The 17374-nt window shown below is 42.7% G+C and overlaps 1 protein-coding gene across 1 annotated transcript; it reads left to right on the top strand.

Annotated features, from left to right (window-relative positions):
* The first annotated feature begins 1921 nt into the window (after positions 1-1921).
* On the top strand, positions 1922-17335 carry tbc1d2b (TBC1 domain family, member 2B). The gene is given in 14 exon segments (XM_069686873.1): positions 1922-1970; positions 1973-2322; positions 3085-3235; positions 5449-5611; positions 6240-6394; positions 6584-6822; positions 9427-9852; positions 9973-10083; positions 10294-10490; positions 12398-12892; positions 12981-13098; positions 13366-13551; positions 14222-14343; positions 14485-17335. Coding segments are annotated over 14 exon segments (2958 nt in total). The 3' UTR covers positions 14681-17335.
* The last annotated feature ends 39 nt before the right edge of the window (positions 17336-17374 follow it).

Raw genomic sequence — 17374 nt, forward strand, 5'->3', positions numbered from 1 at the left:
AAGTAAAGTTCAGGTGGACTGAGGTACAAGTTTAGTCAAAACAGGTACTTGGGTAAAAAGTGGATGGAAATGTCAGACAGAGTCGAGTGGCAAGTCAAGTGGCGACTGTGGCTCAGTGGTAGAGTCGGTCGTCTTTCAATCGGAAGGTCGGAGGTTCGATCCCCAGCTCCCTCAGGCTACATGTCGAAGTGTCCTTGGGCAAGACACTGAACCCCAAATTGCTCCTGGTGGCATAGCCAACGGGTATGAATGTGATATCTGATTGACAGTTGGGCACTTTACGTAGCAGCCTCTGCCATCAGTGTGTGAATGGGTGAATGTGATATGTAGTGTAAAAGCAGCTTTGAGTGGTCGCAAAGACTAGAAAAGCGCTATATAAGTACAGTCCATTTACCATTTACCATTTACAAGAAGTGAACACTGAGCAGAAAGCTGAAGAATGCCAGGAGGAACATGGACTTAGGTCTTGCAATGCGCTGTTATCAGCCTAAATAGCCAATTGTTGTCTTGCACTTTTCAGGTCCCCAAAGAATAACAGCTATGAATGTGTAGATTTTACAAATAGTGGAGGAGGGAGTGAGAGAAGGGAATTTCGGTGGTCCTTTATCTGAGAATCACCTGCTGCTGTTTCCTCCACCGAAACCTGTGCTAGTTTGAGGAGTGAACACTGACACACCTACACTCAGAGCACTGACACCATGTAGAGTCAGCTAGTAGTATCGCTAGATGCACGGCTTACTTAGATCTGTAGCTAACGGATGTGTGTATTTGACTTTGTGTATCTGCAGTGCACTTGATGTAAATGCATTTGTTTCCGCTTTTTGCAGCTGTGTGTTTCCGCTGTTTTGGACTTCTGCATGTGGTTTTGAATTTGCATCATTTGCTGCCTGTTGCTCAGGGGCATGATTAGACACTGACTTCTACAGGGGGCATAAAGTATGGGTGCGCACAAACGTACAGATTGCATTTATTTACCATTTCTGTCTCCACTAATCATATAAGTCCTCACAGAGCTTACTTTTTTTTTTGTACAGGTTTTTAATTTAGGAACTCAACCTTATAAATCCTCCTTTCTTAACTCTTTAAGGTCTCAAACAGGAGATGTATTTCCAAAGTTACAGTTTAATAAAGAACCGACAAAAGAAAAAGTGCTTCATAAAAATGCCGCAAAAGCTACTAGCTGCCCAAAAAGTTGGTTTGAACATAAGTCCTGCATCTGACAGGGCAGAATGGTGGGGGGAAGTCGTTCTGCCTCTGAGCCGGGATCGGAGGTAGTAATATTATATTATATTTATAAAAGTCTACATTTTATTTTTCTTGGAAAATCCTACTTATTATACCTTTGAGTACAATTTTAAGATACCTAACTTGTAACACCTAAATTGTTAAAATACTCAAAGTATATCACTATGTAAAGATACACAAAAACATTAATATACTGTTATTGAGTCAATATCTTACATGGGCTAAGTAATATTTTGAATGCAAGACTGTACCAACAGTAGGCTCAAAGGCCATTTAAGGCAACAGCGTTCATAGAAAGAGCTGCGTGTCTAAAAGATTGACCCAGCCATGGACACCTGGAAGTTTAAAGCGTTGCATTTAGCTTTACATTCCTGATTTGGGATATTTTCATTAGGCCTTCATTATCTCCAGTTATGGGGATTCTAATGATGCTATCTTTGTTTTAAAATTAACATGTAAATAAGAAGTATTCTTCTTTCTGCAATGCACATATTTATACTGGTAGGATATCTTTTTTTCTTGTGTCTTTTTCTAACCACAGCAGTCTTCTTCTTGCAAATCTAGTAAAACAGCGCCATCCAGCGGTGGTCCTCCGCACAAACGTCCTCCACCACGTCAGCTTCGAAACACACTACATTTCCCATGCTGCCCATCTAGGAGGCAGGCAGTCATGCGGATGGAAACAGGAGTGTGCATCCGCTGCGCTGCTGCACGAAGAAGAAACTTCGAGGAACGATGCACGAAGAGGAGGATGGCAGCGAAGCAAACTCCTGCACGGCTCCTCGGATCATCCCCTCCAGATCTGTGGATGTGGCGGAGCTCGAGGGAGCGAAGGAGCAGGCCTCTAAGCTGTGCGGATACTTGAACAAACTGTCCGGCAAGGGGCCTCTGAGGGGGTACAAGCCGAGGTGGTTCGTGTATGATCCGAGGAAATGTTACTTGTATTACTTCAAGACTAAACAAGACGCCCTCCCGCTCGGACACATCGAGATCGGCGACTCGAGCTTCACCTACGATGTGGAGGGAGACGAGGGTCAGTTTGAGATCCGCACCGCCGGGAAGGAGTTTCTTTTGAAGGTAGAAACTTTTCAGCATGTGGGGAGCACTGCTTTGCAACGCTGACCCAACTCTGCTGTCATTTGTCACTTCCTTTCTTTCCCTATGTGGAAACAGACACACCCATTCCAACTTGATTTATTTTCAGCTTTCCCTGCTGTGATTCTAATGTGATTTGACAACTTTAAAGTGAAGCTGGCTGAAAAAATCAATCACACATGTTTGTCATGTTTGTCAGATAAGAGTGTAGTCAGCACATTATTGAGCTGATTGCCCCAAACTCACTATGAGTCCACAGTTTAGAGATAATTTTAGGTTCTGATTGACATGAGCTCATCGGCCCTCATGACCTCTTGGCTTTGCAGAGGGTCACAGCACCTCATGTGATGGTTTGTTGTTCTTCTGTGCCGTCATATGACTGTGACAGGGGCAGTGTCCACACAGGTGCCTCTGGTTTCACTTAGCCTACCAAAGTCTGCATCATTTTTAGCAGATGGTTTGACTCGTTAATACCATGAACAGCTTGGACAGCCTGAGGCTGGAACTGAGACTGAAACTAGCGTCTGTGTCCTCATTCACATGACAGATCTGAATAGTGACCTGCTATTTATGCGCTCTTCTTGGACTGTTTCAAAATGTTTAATTTAGCTCAACAGCTGGGATCATATGTTTAACCAAGCTGCCAGTCCTTTGATATTATTTGATGTTCGTCTTTTAACACATGATTAGCATCTGTTAGGCTGTGTGTGCGTAAGTAACCTCATGTGTGTTTTGTGTGTCCAGGCCCCCAGCAGGCAGGTGATGCATTTCTGGCTCCAGCAGCTCCAGCAGAAACGTTTGGAGTTCAGCAACACACGAGGCTCCGGTCAAAGAGACAGCTGGAGCTCCCCGACCCTGGCCTACCCGCCCACAGGCCTTGTAGGCAAAGAAAATGGTAGGCAGGAACACGTGTACAATTCAAATGTGCCTTTTGGATGCTTGTTTTCTCCGTTCCACATCCAGACACCAGCTTTAAGTAAACACCTGTATCTGACGGATTAATATTTAAACAAGCTGTTTTTAGGGCAGTTCCTCCTGACAGAGCATGTGGAGCTTAAATGAAAACTCAACTCACGTGCAAAAAGAAAGGAGTAATCGTCTTCTTTTTGCTGGGTGTTTTATTTTAATGCGCTCAAAAACTGCAATCAGATTCTCACATTGAAATCTTTATTTACAAGGTTTTGGTGCTTGAACTTTATCAGCCAAACGGACACATGCATGATTGATAGGTTTCCCTGATGAAAGTCTAGCACCGAAACGTCGCAGATAAATACATGAATGCAATGTAGACAGAGTGCTGGAGGCGTTTTCCCACTTTGGATCCACTCCTGCCATTCCTGCACACCTGAAATGGATGTGCTAGGTGTTCTCTTGTTTTGAGTGCACTCATAGAAAACAGTCTTAATGTGCAAACTCAGTTTTCAAGTCCACTCACACTGAAACAGTCTGACACAGTAATAGGACAGAAAAAATGCAGCTCAACAGCACTGTTCTATAAATAGACCATTGACTCTTATAAGGCAGGTAGGTCATGTGGTTTGAACGGAAAACATTTTGTTTGTTTTTTGGATGAAATTAATTTGTTCAGAGAACGTTAAACTAAAAACCTCACAGATTTCACCTATTTTTTGGATGAACAATTTGTAATGACCTGACATAAAACACAAGACACTTTATTTGTGATTGTAGACAAACAAGAAATTATGTTTGGTAGCTCTTAGGGACTAACTTCATTCACATAACTGTTAAACCTATTTTTTCCGAATCATTTTGATGCTAATGTAAAAGTATTTAGTCACAAGACATCTAATCTCAAACCTCAAATTCTCCAAAAAGAACCTGATCCTGAAAGTACAGATTAAGCAAAAAAAGCATTTAGGAATTTAGTTTCAGTTATGTTTTTGTATCTTGTGTTGTATCTGACTCACAAGTCCTTGGCCTGTTATCTGTGAGCTTGGATGAAACGTGTGGGTGCAGGGCTGTTTTGTGAAATCAGCAAAGGCTGTCAGCGATGTTTCCTTAACTGGAATTTTCCCTCCAGCTGTGAAGAGATTAAATCTTTTATGTTTCACTTTTATGCATTAAAAGTTAAACATTAACTAGGCTGAGTAACTAACTTCACAGTGTAACCAAGGTTTAAGACTTATCATGTGTAAGCTACTGATCCTTTTTAGATCAACTCATTTGCTGTATTAATAAAAGCTGGCTTTGGTATAGAAAGGATTATTAAATGTTTTGTTTTTCTTCATCTGAATTTTTTAGTTCAGAGGTTTTATCAGAGAAAAAGATCAGAATTGTGGAGCTAGTTTTATACTACGTGGTAAATGACAGACATCCTACGCACTGTATTATCAGATGGTCAGATAGCTGCTCATGAACCAACAAACATCCACCCTGCTAACAAAGGTCATCTGGGTGACTTAAAGGGGCCATATCTTTTAAATGGATGTTCTCATACTTTCACATGTTTGGGTGTTTATTGTTCACTGTGAAAAAGTGAAAACTGCGTAATCTGTGTTTTTAAAAAAATGTAGCCTCTGAAATGGGCCGTTCAGAGCAGCTGCAGGTTTCTACGTAGAACCTCGCTTTCGCTGAAATTCACCAATCGCCATTCACCGTCATTCATCCCAGGCTGCCAACTTACCATTCCGATACCTCCTGGGTTGTTGCACTTGCTCCGGTGTATCGTCCTCCGATTGTGGCTCGGTTGGTAAGGCCGAATAACCGATCCTAGAGCAGCCATGTTTTCTACAACTTTGGAGTGACAGTGCAGTGCCGCCGCTCGCTCCCCCCCGTGGGATCGCACACATGAGGGAGGGGCTACGCGATCACTCCAAATACTGTCAGCCAATTGTGGCTAAGGTCTGACCTTTGAATTGCAAAATGGCTCGTTGGTTTTATGAGAAATTAGAGGCTCCGAAAAATAATGAAAAAATATGTATACAATTTTTAAAACGAAACAAACTTTACCAACATGATTCAAAAACAAATTCGAATAATAGAAAGTTGATTGCATAGCTAAAATATGTCTCTATTAAACACTAGGAGTCATATATAAGTAATGTGATTATAATCTTGGTTTAAATCTAACAGACTGTTTTGTTTCAGATTTATTAGCCCCTGAGAAGCTGAGTGCCAGCTTGGAGAACATCCGCAGCGACTTTGCCATGGAGCTAGAATCAGAAGGCGGAGGAATGGCAGCCAGAGGACCTTCTGCTGCATCCTCAAACACCCTCAACTTCTCCTTCAAAAACATTAGTACAGAACTCAGGTAGGCCTGAATGAAAGCTTTCTGACACCTTGAAGAATGATTGTGTCAATTTCAGGTCTTTGTTGAGTCCCGGCTGAACAGGCATGACTAGTTTGAGCTGCACTGAGGAAAGAAAATATCCCCTCACTTCTTCCTGTGTGTGACAGCTGAGGAAATGGTTACATCTATGGTTCACTGAGTATGCAACCATAACAGTTCCTCTTCCGCGTCAGACAACACATCTGTTCAAAGGAAGCAACAACATGCTGAAATGCTAAAAATGTGACATGGATTGGAATTAGATTTGTTTTTGCAATGGAAGGAGAGATCGCTTATTAAGGTGCACAGTCATTCTTCTGCATTTTAGCTGCCTTCTCAGTAGTCATGTGAGTGTGCAATTATCTAACATTCAGAGGTGTGAACAACACCATATGAACTTCTGTTTAGACCATGTTAATTTGACATTTAAGAATGCTGTGAAAACAAATGTGTGAGTTGCGGCTTTGTTGGCCGTTTGTGTTATGTTATCTTACAAAGTAGCAGAAGTAGTAGGCTGCCCTGTGAAAGGCTCCACTTCATGTTCAGCTCAACGCTAAAGCTCTTCATGCTTGCTCTTACTCATGCTCTTATCTGGTTTCTCTTCTTTCAGGAACTCCATGTCTTATCTGCGGCCGGGGAGAGGAGGTGAGAGCAGACGCAGTGTGTTTTACACTGGCAACAGCAGCAGTGCAGAGGAGTGGGAGCTTGTGGACGCTCCACCCAAGGACTTCCCTGAACCGAAGCATCATCCAGACACACACAGACGTACGCCCAGTCTCTGCTGACTTATTCAGCCTCTAGCCAGGATTTAATGCTTAATACTATTACAAATTGGCGGACGTTGCTGTTTCCAGAACAGTTTAGCTTGCTCCAGTCCCTTGAGTCACTTTTTTTTGTTCTTGTATATTACCTAATCACAAACCAGTAGAGTGATGAAATCCTCCTCTCTCTCAGATTCCTTTGGATCAGCGTTTACGTTCTCATCGCGGCCAAGGAGGCCCTTGCTTCGTGACATGATGGGCTCTGGGAGGTTCGGACGAAACACTGAAACACGCAGCACAGAGAGCTCCCCAGTGGACGCCAACGGCAGCAAATCCATCGAGATGCAGCTTCGTCTCCAGAGCCAGCAGGAAGAACTAAACCGCATGCAGCAGGAACAGGTCAAACTCAGAGAGGAGCTGGCCAGTCAGAAGGTACGCTATCTCACTGTAATCATATTTTCCCATGTGATAGCATTTTCAAAGCCATGTGATGCACTTCTACTGATCATATGAAAACAGAACATGTCTTGGGGAAGTTGTTTATTAGTTGATAGTCAAAAGACTAGTTTGACAATCGCTGAGTGGTATAATTTTATTTATACTCACCACTAAGTAAAATACTTGATGCTTCAAGCTTCTCTGTTAAGGAAATACCTCTTCCTGCTGTCTTCTTATGTAATATACTTAAAGGAGCAAAAAAAGCCACTGTCAGTCAAAGTTGGTGTTCTCTGTAAGCCTTAGAAGCAATAATATTTGAAATTGGCGCCATAGCTGTGGAGAAAGTTGTACAAACAGCTCGTGGTTTCTCCCATTCTACATTCCTACACTACCCAGCATGCATTGCGCCCCTCCCTCTAAAAGGAACGGCCAAGCGAGAGACGCTGGAGTGAAATACTACTGTTTTCGCTGCAGGCAATGGCTCAGAGCGGTACAGAATCCCAAGATAGCGTCCTAGCTCCCTGACCTCCACCAGATGATACGTTTTAGGTAGTCTGGCGGAGGTTTTCCAGGGCCCATTGGAGAGCAAAATTGCTATCTGTGGTGCCTTACTGTGTCAGTCAAGATAGTATTGTTTACAGTAATGGCTGTGTTTAAAAATAGGCGTAGCAAAGAATGTTTGTCACAGCTAACTGTAAAGAACCAGGACTGATTTCATAATGGGGGAATTTTTCACACTAGGGGAAATACCAAGCGGACTGGATTGCTTTTACTATCATTCTTGTTCATTCAGCTCAAGCCTGAGGTTGTGGTGTCTGACTGAGCGGTTTGGTGTAATCCTGATGCTCTCACTATGTGGGAGACAGAAATGATTAGTCATGCTCGTCAAATGGGAAGCAAGGAAACAGCAGTTCTCCTAACAACAATCACAGCTGTGCCGTTCCTTCCCATTACTCTCTGTTCTTGTTTTAGTGGTGTGAATGCAGCTGATTGGCCACAATGGCTGCTACACGGGCCAGATGAATACATAATGTTCTATGCTTCCCCCGGGAAGTGGTTTTACTGCAAGCTCAACCTTTTAACAAAAATTATCTGAGTAACTCTGAGTCAGTGAGTCAGCTGGCTACTTCTGTTCCTGGAAATATTTCATCACTGTTTAGGTCAAGTTGACTGAAGCTCACAATGGTTTGTTTATACTGTAAGTTAATGTCCTCTGTATCCTCTGAATTTGTTAGTTTTCTTAGTTGTTTGTTGTCCAAGTTCAAGTCCATGTGTCCAAGTGAGATCGCACACGCTGTCACTTATCAACGGACGACGATGTTGATTTAAAAAAACATTGTCAAGTACTGATGTGCAGACTATTCTGAAGGCAGTTTTCAGCACCTTTGATAGAAAACAGTCTACAATGTAAAAGGTATATTTAGCTGTGGGTCACAGTTAATGTGAAACCACACGCATGGGGGTGTGTTTGTGAGCGCACACATAGGTGCAAATGTGTGAGCCTAGCCTTTGCACAGTAGCTCAATGCTGTTCATCAAGATATACATGCTCATGTTGTTGCAACATTTGTTATTGATTTCATGCTCTGTAACTACATTAAATAGGTTGTTTTGTCATAGAGGTGGATGTGTGACACGTGGTAGTTCAGCGTGACTGAGGTCAAACAGTTTGAATGAGCAGTGTTTCTCCGAGGAACTTACTTAGGCGAGGTGGTCAGCAACCCAGACCCACATGAACCCTGATGTTTGCAATTTAAGAATAAATAAACAAACGCTGCATTGGACTAATTTAAAATGGTGACAATGTTTGTTTCCCATGAAGTACAGAGATGTTTAAATCACAAATATGACTAATCCGGGGAATTACCGGCAGTTGACAAGCCGCCATTACTTTCGGTGGCATCTCCCTACAACATTTGTGCTTTTGAATGCAAGCTGTCCTCAGAAGTGAACATTTTTCTACTTTTACTGTTACTTTATGTGTAACTTTACTTTTCACAGCGATGTAAAGGACATCGGGAAAAACCTGCGGAGTCATCGGCTGCTCTAACAGTTGAGACACTGTGCACACAAGCGTTAACGTCATGAAGAGTCCCACCTGTATGAGACCGGGCACTTTACATAGATGTACGGGTTGCGCAGAGACTAAGATATTCTTCAGAAGGGAATTGACAATATTATAATTATTATATTGTTATTACAGTAATTTCGGCTCTCTCTGACTGACCTGTAGAAACATTTTGTTGTTCATCGCTAGGCGATTATTTAAATGATCTTGTATAACGTTCCTCTACTAGCTAATTAGCATAATCAAGTAAGAGCTGCTTTAGCAAATAAATAGAAAACACGTGCTGAATATAAATACTTATAAAAGCGTATTTGCAGATGCAACTAGTCTGTGATTAAAGTCTTTACGAGTACTCTCTTGTTATTCTCTTTTAGATTGTGTTTCATGATTTTGCAGTTCAGTGCACAAGTTAATTTGCGCTTGGTGAACGTGCACTCCGTTATTTACTTTACCCTTGTGCCGATGCATCCAGCAGACAAACAATTTGTGAATGATAATGTGTTTACAAAAACCCCCTCTTTTCTGAACCAGGAGCTGGTGAGACTTCTGCAGCAGACTCTCAGAACCACCCAGTGCGACAGGCAGCCAGTACGTCGTCCAGTCCCAGCTCCAGATCCACCTGAGGCCTCAGACCAGACTCAAGGTTCAGCATTAAATCAGGGAGAGATCCAACAGTCTGAGGTTCTTCTCCAGGAGAGAGATGGACAGATCCAGGCCCTGTGTGGCCACATGGAGCGTCTCGCCTTGGAGAAGGAGAGTCTGCAACAAGAGCTGAAGGGCCTGAAGATAAAGGTGGGGGAGATAAACGACCAGCTGGGGATGCTGATGGAGACGATCCAGGCCAAGGATGAAGTCATCATGAAGCTGTCGGAGCAGAACAACGAGCAGAGCGGCAATGCAAATGATACTGGTTCACCATCGCCGAACCAGGATCAGCAGGAGCTGGACACCCTCATGGTACAAAGGGACCTCTAAAATCAGATATAATGTTGATAGAGATGCAAAAGATACACATGAGCACTTTAATGCTCTGGTTAATTTGTACTCTTGCAACTGAACACGTTTCTCCAATTTCAGGACAGTCTTCAAGGCTACAAATCCCAGAACAAGTTCCTGAACAAAGAGATCCTGGAGCTGAACATGTTACGCAGGAATGTAGAGAGCAGAGAAAAAGCGTTGGAAGCAAAGGTACTGTCCTGTGTTTGACGGTTAATAATGCATTACATTGTTCGTGGAAACGGGAAGTCTGAGTAGAGTTTAGGGGAAGTCCACTATTGACCTTAGCTGGTACCCTCTAAACCTAAAAATGCCAAGTAGGAACAATGAATGACAAACTATGATCCTGCTGCTGTCTGGTGTTATATCAGAGATAACGTGTTTGTGTTGTCCCTGCTGCAGTACACAGCCCTGGAGGCCAAGCTGTGTCAGGTTGAGAGCAAGTATCTGGTGCTCCTTCAAGAAGTGAAGACCCCGGTGTGCTCTTCGTCAGAGCTGAACCCAGCCCACGAGGTCATTTCAAGGTTGTTAGAGGACGCACTGCAGGCGGAGAGCCCCGACCAGCAGGAGCATCCCATCTTTAAACCAAATTCTGTCAGGTACAGATGTTTTCGGTGTTGCAGTGTTTCTAATATTGAAAAGCATTTGAACATTTTCCACCATTTATTTTACATTTATACTTGTTTTTATATAGAAATGACTTAAAGGGCCAGTTCCCTGATTTTCAACCTCAGTCCTATCATGCTATTATGGGGAGCTAATACCATTATGGTGGGAAAAAGATGCTATTTCGCTCTGTGACTTTGGAGGACGCTATCCGCTTCTCCAATGGGCCCTGGAAAACCTCCGCCAGACTACGTAAAACGCATCATGTGGTGGAGGCCAGGGAGCTCGCTAAACTACACTTACTCAATCTAGGTCGCCCGCCTCTGATGTCATGTCTCGTTCAAAATCGTCGACGATCCACCGGTATATTCTCGTTGTATTTTGGATTCTTTTTGGAGCCATCGCCTGCAGCGATCAATGTCCTTGACTGGAAAAAGGTAGCATTTCACTCCAGCGTCTCTCGCTGGGCCGTTCCTTTCAGAGGGAGGGGCACAATGCACGCTGGGTGTTGTAGGAATGTAGAATGGGCGAAACCACACAAGCTGTTTGTTCAACTTTCTCCACAGCTATGGCGCCAATTTCTAATATTATTGCTTCTATTGATTACAGAGAACACCAGCTTTGACTGACAGTGACTTTTTCGAGAGGCGAATTTGTTGATCATATCCCATCATGTTTAAGCACAGCTACTCTTTAGTTCAGTACAAAAATACACCACACTTTCTGTCTCTCAGTATAAAAGACTCACAGTTCTTTGTAGCCATAATGTTTTTGTAACCAAAGTCGTACAACAAATAAAGGAAAGAGGCATTGTGTTGCCTGTTCCTGAGACACAAACGCAGTGATATCATCAGACCTGTTTTGCTTTCATTATTTGCCGCACTCAGTTTTTCTTTACTGGAAAAACAAGCTCTACTAATCGGTTGTCTGGTCTACTGCTTTGACTTCTGTGCAAGCTCAGTCATGTCCTTTAGGGTTTGACTGATCTCTACTTACAGATCCTAGGGGAGAGGATTTCCGGAACAGCAAGTGTTCTGGTTTCCGTTTGTACTACGCTTGTAGTCCGAGTAGTATTGACCAATCACGTATCAGCAGACTGCAGCGAAAAACAGTCCGTGTGGAGAGCAAAAGCAGGCGGAACGTAATCCGCAGTAATGGCATCCCTGCTCCCATCAGCGGCTATCTGACGATGATTTAGCTTCTTATTAATCTCTATAAACAGACATCTGCATGCTAACAGCTAACAATCCGTTCTAGATCTAAAATTCAACTTGAGATAAATTCCCTGACGCTGTGTCACGAAATACGTCGACTGCATCAGAAGTGGGACGGGACGGCTCCGAGGTCATGTGCACCTTCTAGAGTGACATTAGGGACGATAGCTAACTCACTATTTCAATGTTACGCTTGCTTCCTTGTGTTCTGTAGCGTTATCATATCACGGTCATTCTGAGTAATTAACCTTGCCAGCGGGGGGCTGTAGCAACATGCATAGTAAACTAAAGTGTGCTAATGTTAGCCTGCAGCAGTACGATGCTGGCTGCGGTCTGTTGCAGCTCGAGCTGTAACATGCATTCTGCCTAGATGAGCCTGTACAGGCCTACCAACCAATTTGTATTGTTTGCTGTGTTATAATTATGTTCAATTGCTCCTACATAGTAGAACATGACGCTTAGAGATGTCTCCTAAACAGTGCTGCAGAATAGGCCGGCTAGGTGGCTGCTGTATGGCGGAGGTGTGTGTTTGTTTTGGTTTCATGCTGGTGCTCAAGTGTGACATCTACTGGACATAAAATTCGCAAATTAAGCCTTTAAGTGAGTAAATGTGGGTACCATTAAAAGTTTGATGTTACTGACTGATTATACACTTTTTTTTGTTCTCCGCCTTGGTTTAACTTTAGCGAGTATGACGTGTTCGGCTTCAAGACGGTCCCCGAGGAGGAGGAAGAAGAGGAGAAGCTGGTTGCGAAGGTGAGAGCCCTTGAGCTGAAGTCCCTCTCCATGACCGATCAGGAGGTGTCAGTCGGGGTAAAGTGGGAGAACTATCTCGCCAGCACCATGAACAGAGACCTGGTTCACTCCCCTGAGCTCAAAACCCTCATTCGCTGCGGGGTTCCCCATGAGCACCGCTCCCAGTTGTGGCGATGGTGCGTCTCCATCCACGTCAAGAAGTTCCGGGACCACTTGGCGCCCGACTATTATGAGACCTTACTAAATGTGGCCCGGGATAAGCCCAACCCGGCTTCTAAGCAGATCGAGCTGGACTTGCTGCGTACTTTGCCAAACAACAAGCACTACTCCTCGACAAGTGCAGGCGGCATCCAGAAACTCAGGAATGTCCTGATGGCGTTCTCCTGGAGGAACCCAGATATCGGCTACTGCCAAGGACTGAACAGGTACAGCAGGGTTTTGGTTTCTCTTCTTCTTCTCCTCCTCTTGTTTTTGCATTTCATCCCTTGTTTTCATTTCATGTCACTCCTTCAGGCTGGCAGCTATTGCCTTGCTCTATCTGGACCAAGAGGACGCCTTCTGGAGCCTCATCGCCATCGTGGAGGTCTTCATGCCAAGGGACTATTACACAAAGACTCTGCTTGGTTCACAGGTGAGCACGGTTAACTGTTATATTCTAGATATGGAAGCTGAAGTGATAAGCTTCAGCCTCCTTACTAGAGTTTGCAGGTTTCTGTGATGTAATTTTCATGTGACCGGGCTGCTGCTCATGACTTATGGTAAAAGGAATGCAGCTCAATAATCAGCACTCTTTGCTTTTTTTCCCCTGCTGGATTTGTTCCCATGTGTTCTCCTGCAGTGGAAATTTAACGTGTCTCTTAGAATGACACATATGAATGTGTTGGTTGTGTTCGTGCAGGTCGACCAGCGTGTGTTCAAGGACCTGATGAGTGAGAAGCTCCCCCGGCTTCATGCCCACTTTGAGCAGTACAAGGTCGACTTCTCCCTCATCACATTCAACTGGTTCCTGGTGGTGTTTGTGGACAGCGTGGTGAGCGACATCCTCTTCAAGATCTGGGACGCCTTTCTGTATGAAGGTCCAAAGGTAAGAGAAGCAGAAAGATCTTACCATGCTACCTGCACAGCACCAAAATCCCTTTTTACACTGCGGTTCTGCCTCATTGCATTACGAAGCTCAGCCATCATGCAGCCTTTGCTATTTTAAATTGGACCACCCAACGCCGGATTAAAGCCACGCCAGTGTGTGTTTTTACACAGCGTTCTGGCGTTGCAGAAGCAAAACGTGCACGAGGTGTAAACAAACAGCACATGCTTCAAATACACACACACGGCACTGTTCTGCCCCGCCGGCTCCGCTGTTTACGTCTCTGTCACTACCTCCAATACCAACAAACGATTTCGCCCCACCATTCCACCTCCGTGCGTTCTACATATAAGACGTAACAGAGGCGTAATAATCCCGCCTTGAACTGGCAGTGTTGAAGGGGCTAAAATCTGCCCTATTTAGACATCTGTGGTGGGATTCAGTGCTATTAAACTACAGCCGTCCACAGTAAATACATATCTTGCTCATAACAAAACAGTATTCAGTGCTGCGTGTTCAGAGTGAATATTGATGTCCACACATTCCTCCAAACTGATAAATGCTGCCTTCAGTCATGGTGCTCTGCATGTCAGAGGCATGATGTGTTATGTTAAACGGTCACATAGTCACGAGGCCCTGCTTCACAGCTTTGATCATTTCTTCTCCACAGATCATATTTCGCTTCGCCCTCGCTCTCTTTAAGTACAAAGAAGAAGAGTTTTTGAAGCTGCAAGATTCCACTGCCATCTTCAAATATCTTCGATACTTCACACGCACAATCCTGGATTCAAGGTACAGAGAATGTTTGTTTTGGCGTTTGCTATCGTGTGTATAAGCATGTAAATGTTGAGGCCAGTCGTGTGTCTGCAATAATAAAGAACAGAGTTAACCTTGGAATAGAAACATATGTCCTTCTCTTTCCTTCTTGTGCAGGAAGCTGATGAACATCGCTTTTGGGGACATGAACCCGTTCCCCATGCGGCAAATCCAGAACCGCCGCTCGTTCCACCTGGAGAAAGTCCGCCTCGAGCTGACCGAGCTGGAGGCGATCCGACAGACCTTCCTCAGGGAGAGAGAGACGACTCAGGACAGGCGGAGCTTCGTCAGCGATGATGAGGAAGATACCTGAGCCTGTCGTGTGGCTGAAGCGTAGAGACAAAGAGATCATTTGGATACACCAGGCGACATGTTGAAGCTGTAAAAGGGATTTTTTCAGAAAGAACTGCTGGAGTTGGTCTGCGAACGGAGCCGGAACGATCAACTTTCTATACATTTGGGGTAAAATCACATCAAAAGGCCAAAACATGACAAGCCGAATGGCTTTCTATCAGTATTCCTGCCTCTTTTTTTGTTTTTAGACGCCTTAGTTGTTGTATGCTTGTGTTTATGTGACAGCCAAAACAGTACTTCGTTCATGACTCTTCAACCTTCAATGCAAAGCTTCACTCGTGCAGTCCGAATCAGTATTTTTTAAACACATGGCTGTGATCTTTTAATAGTTGGCGTTAATTTTATGCCTGTTGAAGGAATTATTTTATCTTTTTTACTCTTTTACTCTTTTACTAGGTTTTAAACATTGTTTACCTAATTGTTTTATCATTGCCGATCAGCAGCATATCTTTTGTTTTATCCCAATTGATGCACTTGAATCATTCATGCTGAACTTAGTCTTATAGCCGTTTGAACAATTGTTCGTTCGTATCATTCCACCCTCAATTGATTTACCGTCAAACGTATGATCAAAAACATAATCTTCCCATATACTATCACATTTTTGTGAATGTTATTTTTTAAAATCTCAGGATAACTAGATTGAGCTGTCAAACTCTAAAGATTTTTAGAGTTTTGATAAAAATCAAAAGATTTGCCTTTTTTTAGGGCTGTTGGTCATTCCAGTTATAGCTCCTGTGAGGAGTTTTTAGCTGGCTATGAAACAGACTGAAATGAATAATGCTGCCTCTATATGAGCTACAAAAGCAAATGACCATCAGTGACAACATTGGTTATATCTTTATAGTTATTTTTTATGCCTGTAACCACTGACCACTGACGTCTGACACCTACCGGGGGTAGGATGTCTGATACCTAACACCGGTAGGCGTCAGACGTGGCGGTTAACTTTGTGCTGCCAAAACACTTATATTAGGTCATCTATATTTTCCATGGCAAAGACTCACAGCGAGTGATACGCTTCAATGTTGAAAGAAAGCAGGATGAGAGTTTACTTAAAAACACTTCTCATACATGTACAGGACAAGATCAGCAAAGAGATAAGAGGTACCACTTTGTCAACAGGGGGCGCCAACATCAACGCAAACCAAAAGCTACTCAGGAGTTTTAATGGGCCCATATTTGGCAGATTTTCTCTCTGAAAGTCTCAATAATGTTGAGTTTTTTAAACTTAAGTACCAATGAAATACTTAAATGTATAACAAGCAATTTATCTAAAACAGCTCAAACTGTTTTGCATCCAAATTTTTACCCAAAAAAAGTTTTACGGCCGCAAGATTCAAATGTAAACATTCTTTGATTAATTGACTGTTTCTTCCTCACTTTTCTAAAATATGTGTATTGAGACATTTAATTTGCCTGAGACATTCCCCTACAGGACTTCTGCTCTTAAGTATTGTGTTTTATTTTCTTTTATTCATGTTTTTATTTTTCTTTAAGCTGTTTAAATGATTCAGTTTCCCCCAACAGTAAACAGATTTAGGGAGATTTACAGTGCATAAATAATGCTGGTTATTGTCCTTCTGAGCCCGACTGAAAATGTTGATGTATTTACATTCCTTGTCCTCAGTGTGGCAGTATAACATTGATCTACACAGTGTTTACACTCTTTCACAGGTACCCTCCACACTGTCATTTAATAGTCCAGTATACTGTATTTCAGCTTTGGATATAATGGCTGTTGACATGTTTGTGTTGCAAAAGTGGAAATATGATTTTTAATGTTTGAGGAAAGTATTTCAGGAGATTTGCTGGACATGTGTAGCGACATATTTCTGTAATTTGCACCCAGGTACTTATATCAGTTTATTTTTTAATTACCAATTTCTACAGTTTAACAGGCCAGTATGAAAAATACTGCATTTCCACACATCATTTGATTTGATTCAACAACTGTTGCTTCAATAGGAATCTATAATAGAGGGACAAGGTTGTCTCACCTAGCTCCTTCTTTTGTTTGCTTATATATTGTTTACAGTTTGTTTTATCTATTAACTTCCTTTAACTTTAATTTTACTTTGGCTACATTTTTTTTTTATATTAGTAAGAAAACTGAAATTGCCAAATACGAGTTGTTTTGATTATAGAAATGTGAATGAAAAATAAGCAGTACGATTACAAAGAATTGGCTTTATTTCATGAGAGCAGGTCTCTCTGGAGAGCAACATTTTCAAGCGTGACCTGATTTACAAAGAAACGTTTCCCACTCTGTCAAAGGCCTCATACAGTAAGTTTCAGTGTCTTATTTCAGCACACAACTTCTGCTCTGAGGCAACTTTACTGTCGTTCTTTTTCACATCGAATAAGCTACTTTATATGTCACCATCTTTTCGTCCTTTATTTCTTTCTTCTCTGTCTTTTCAGCAACGTATTGCACAAGTGATGACTTCAGAATATTAAGGGGCACATCGCTTTCTTATATGTAAATCTCTATGGAAGCTTTATCTTTCAGCCGTATCATTTGATGACAAAAAGTGCAAAGCTTTTATGTTACAGCATTAAGTATGCACCGCTGTGTATTTTGTCAGTTAAATTCATATTCAATAAAACAGTGACTGACTGAATGTCTCATGTGCAGGTGTTCCTATAAAAA

This window comes from Semicossyphus pulcher, unplaced genomic scaffold (assembly GCF_022749685.1).
Source record: "Semicossyphus pulcher isolate SPU_LCO1_2020_fin unplaced genomic scaffold, fSemPul1.0.p SCAF_8, whole genome shotgun sequence".
NCBI lineage: Eukaryota > Metazoa > Chordata > Actinopteri > Labriformes > Labridae > Semicossyphus > Semicossyphus pulcher.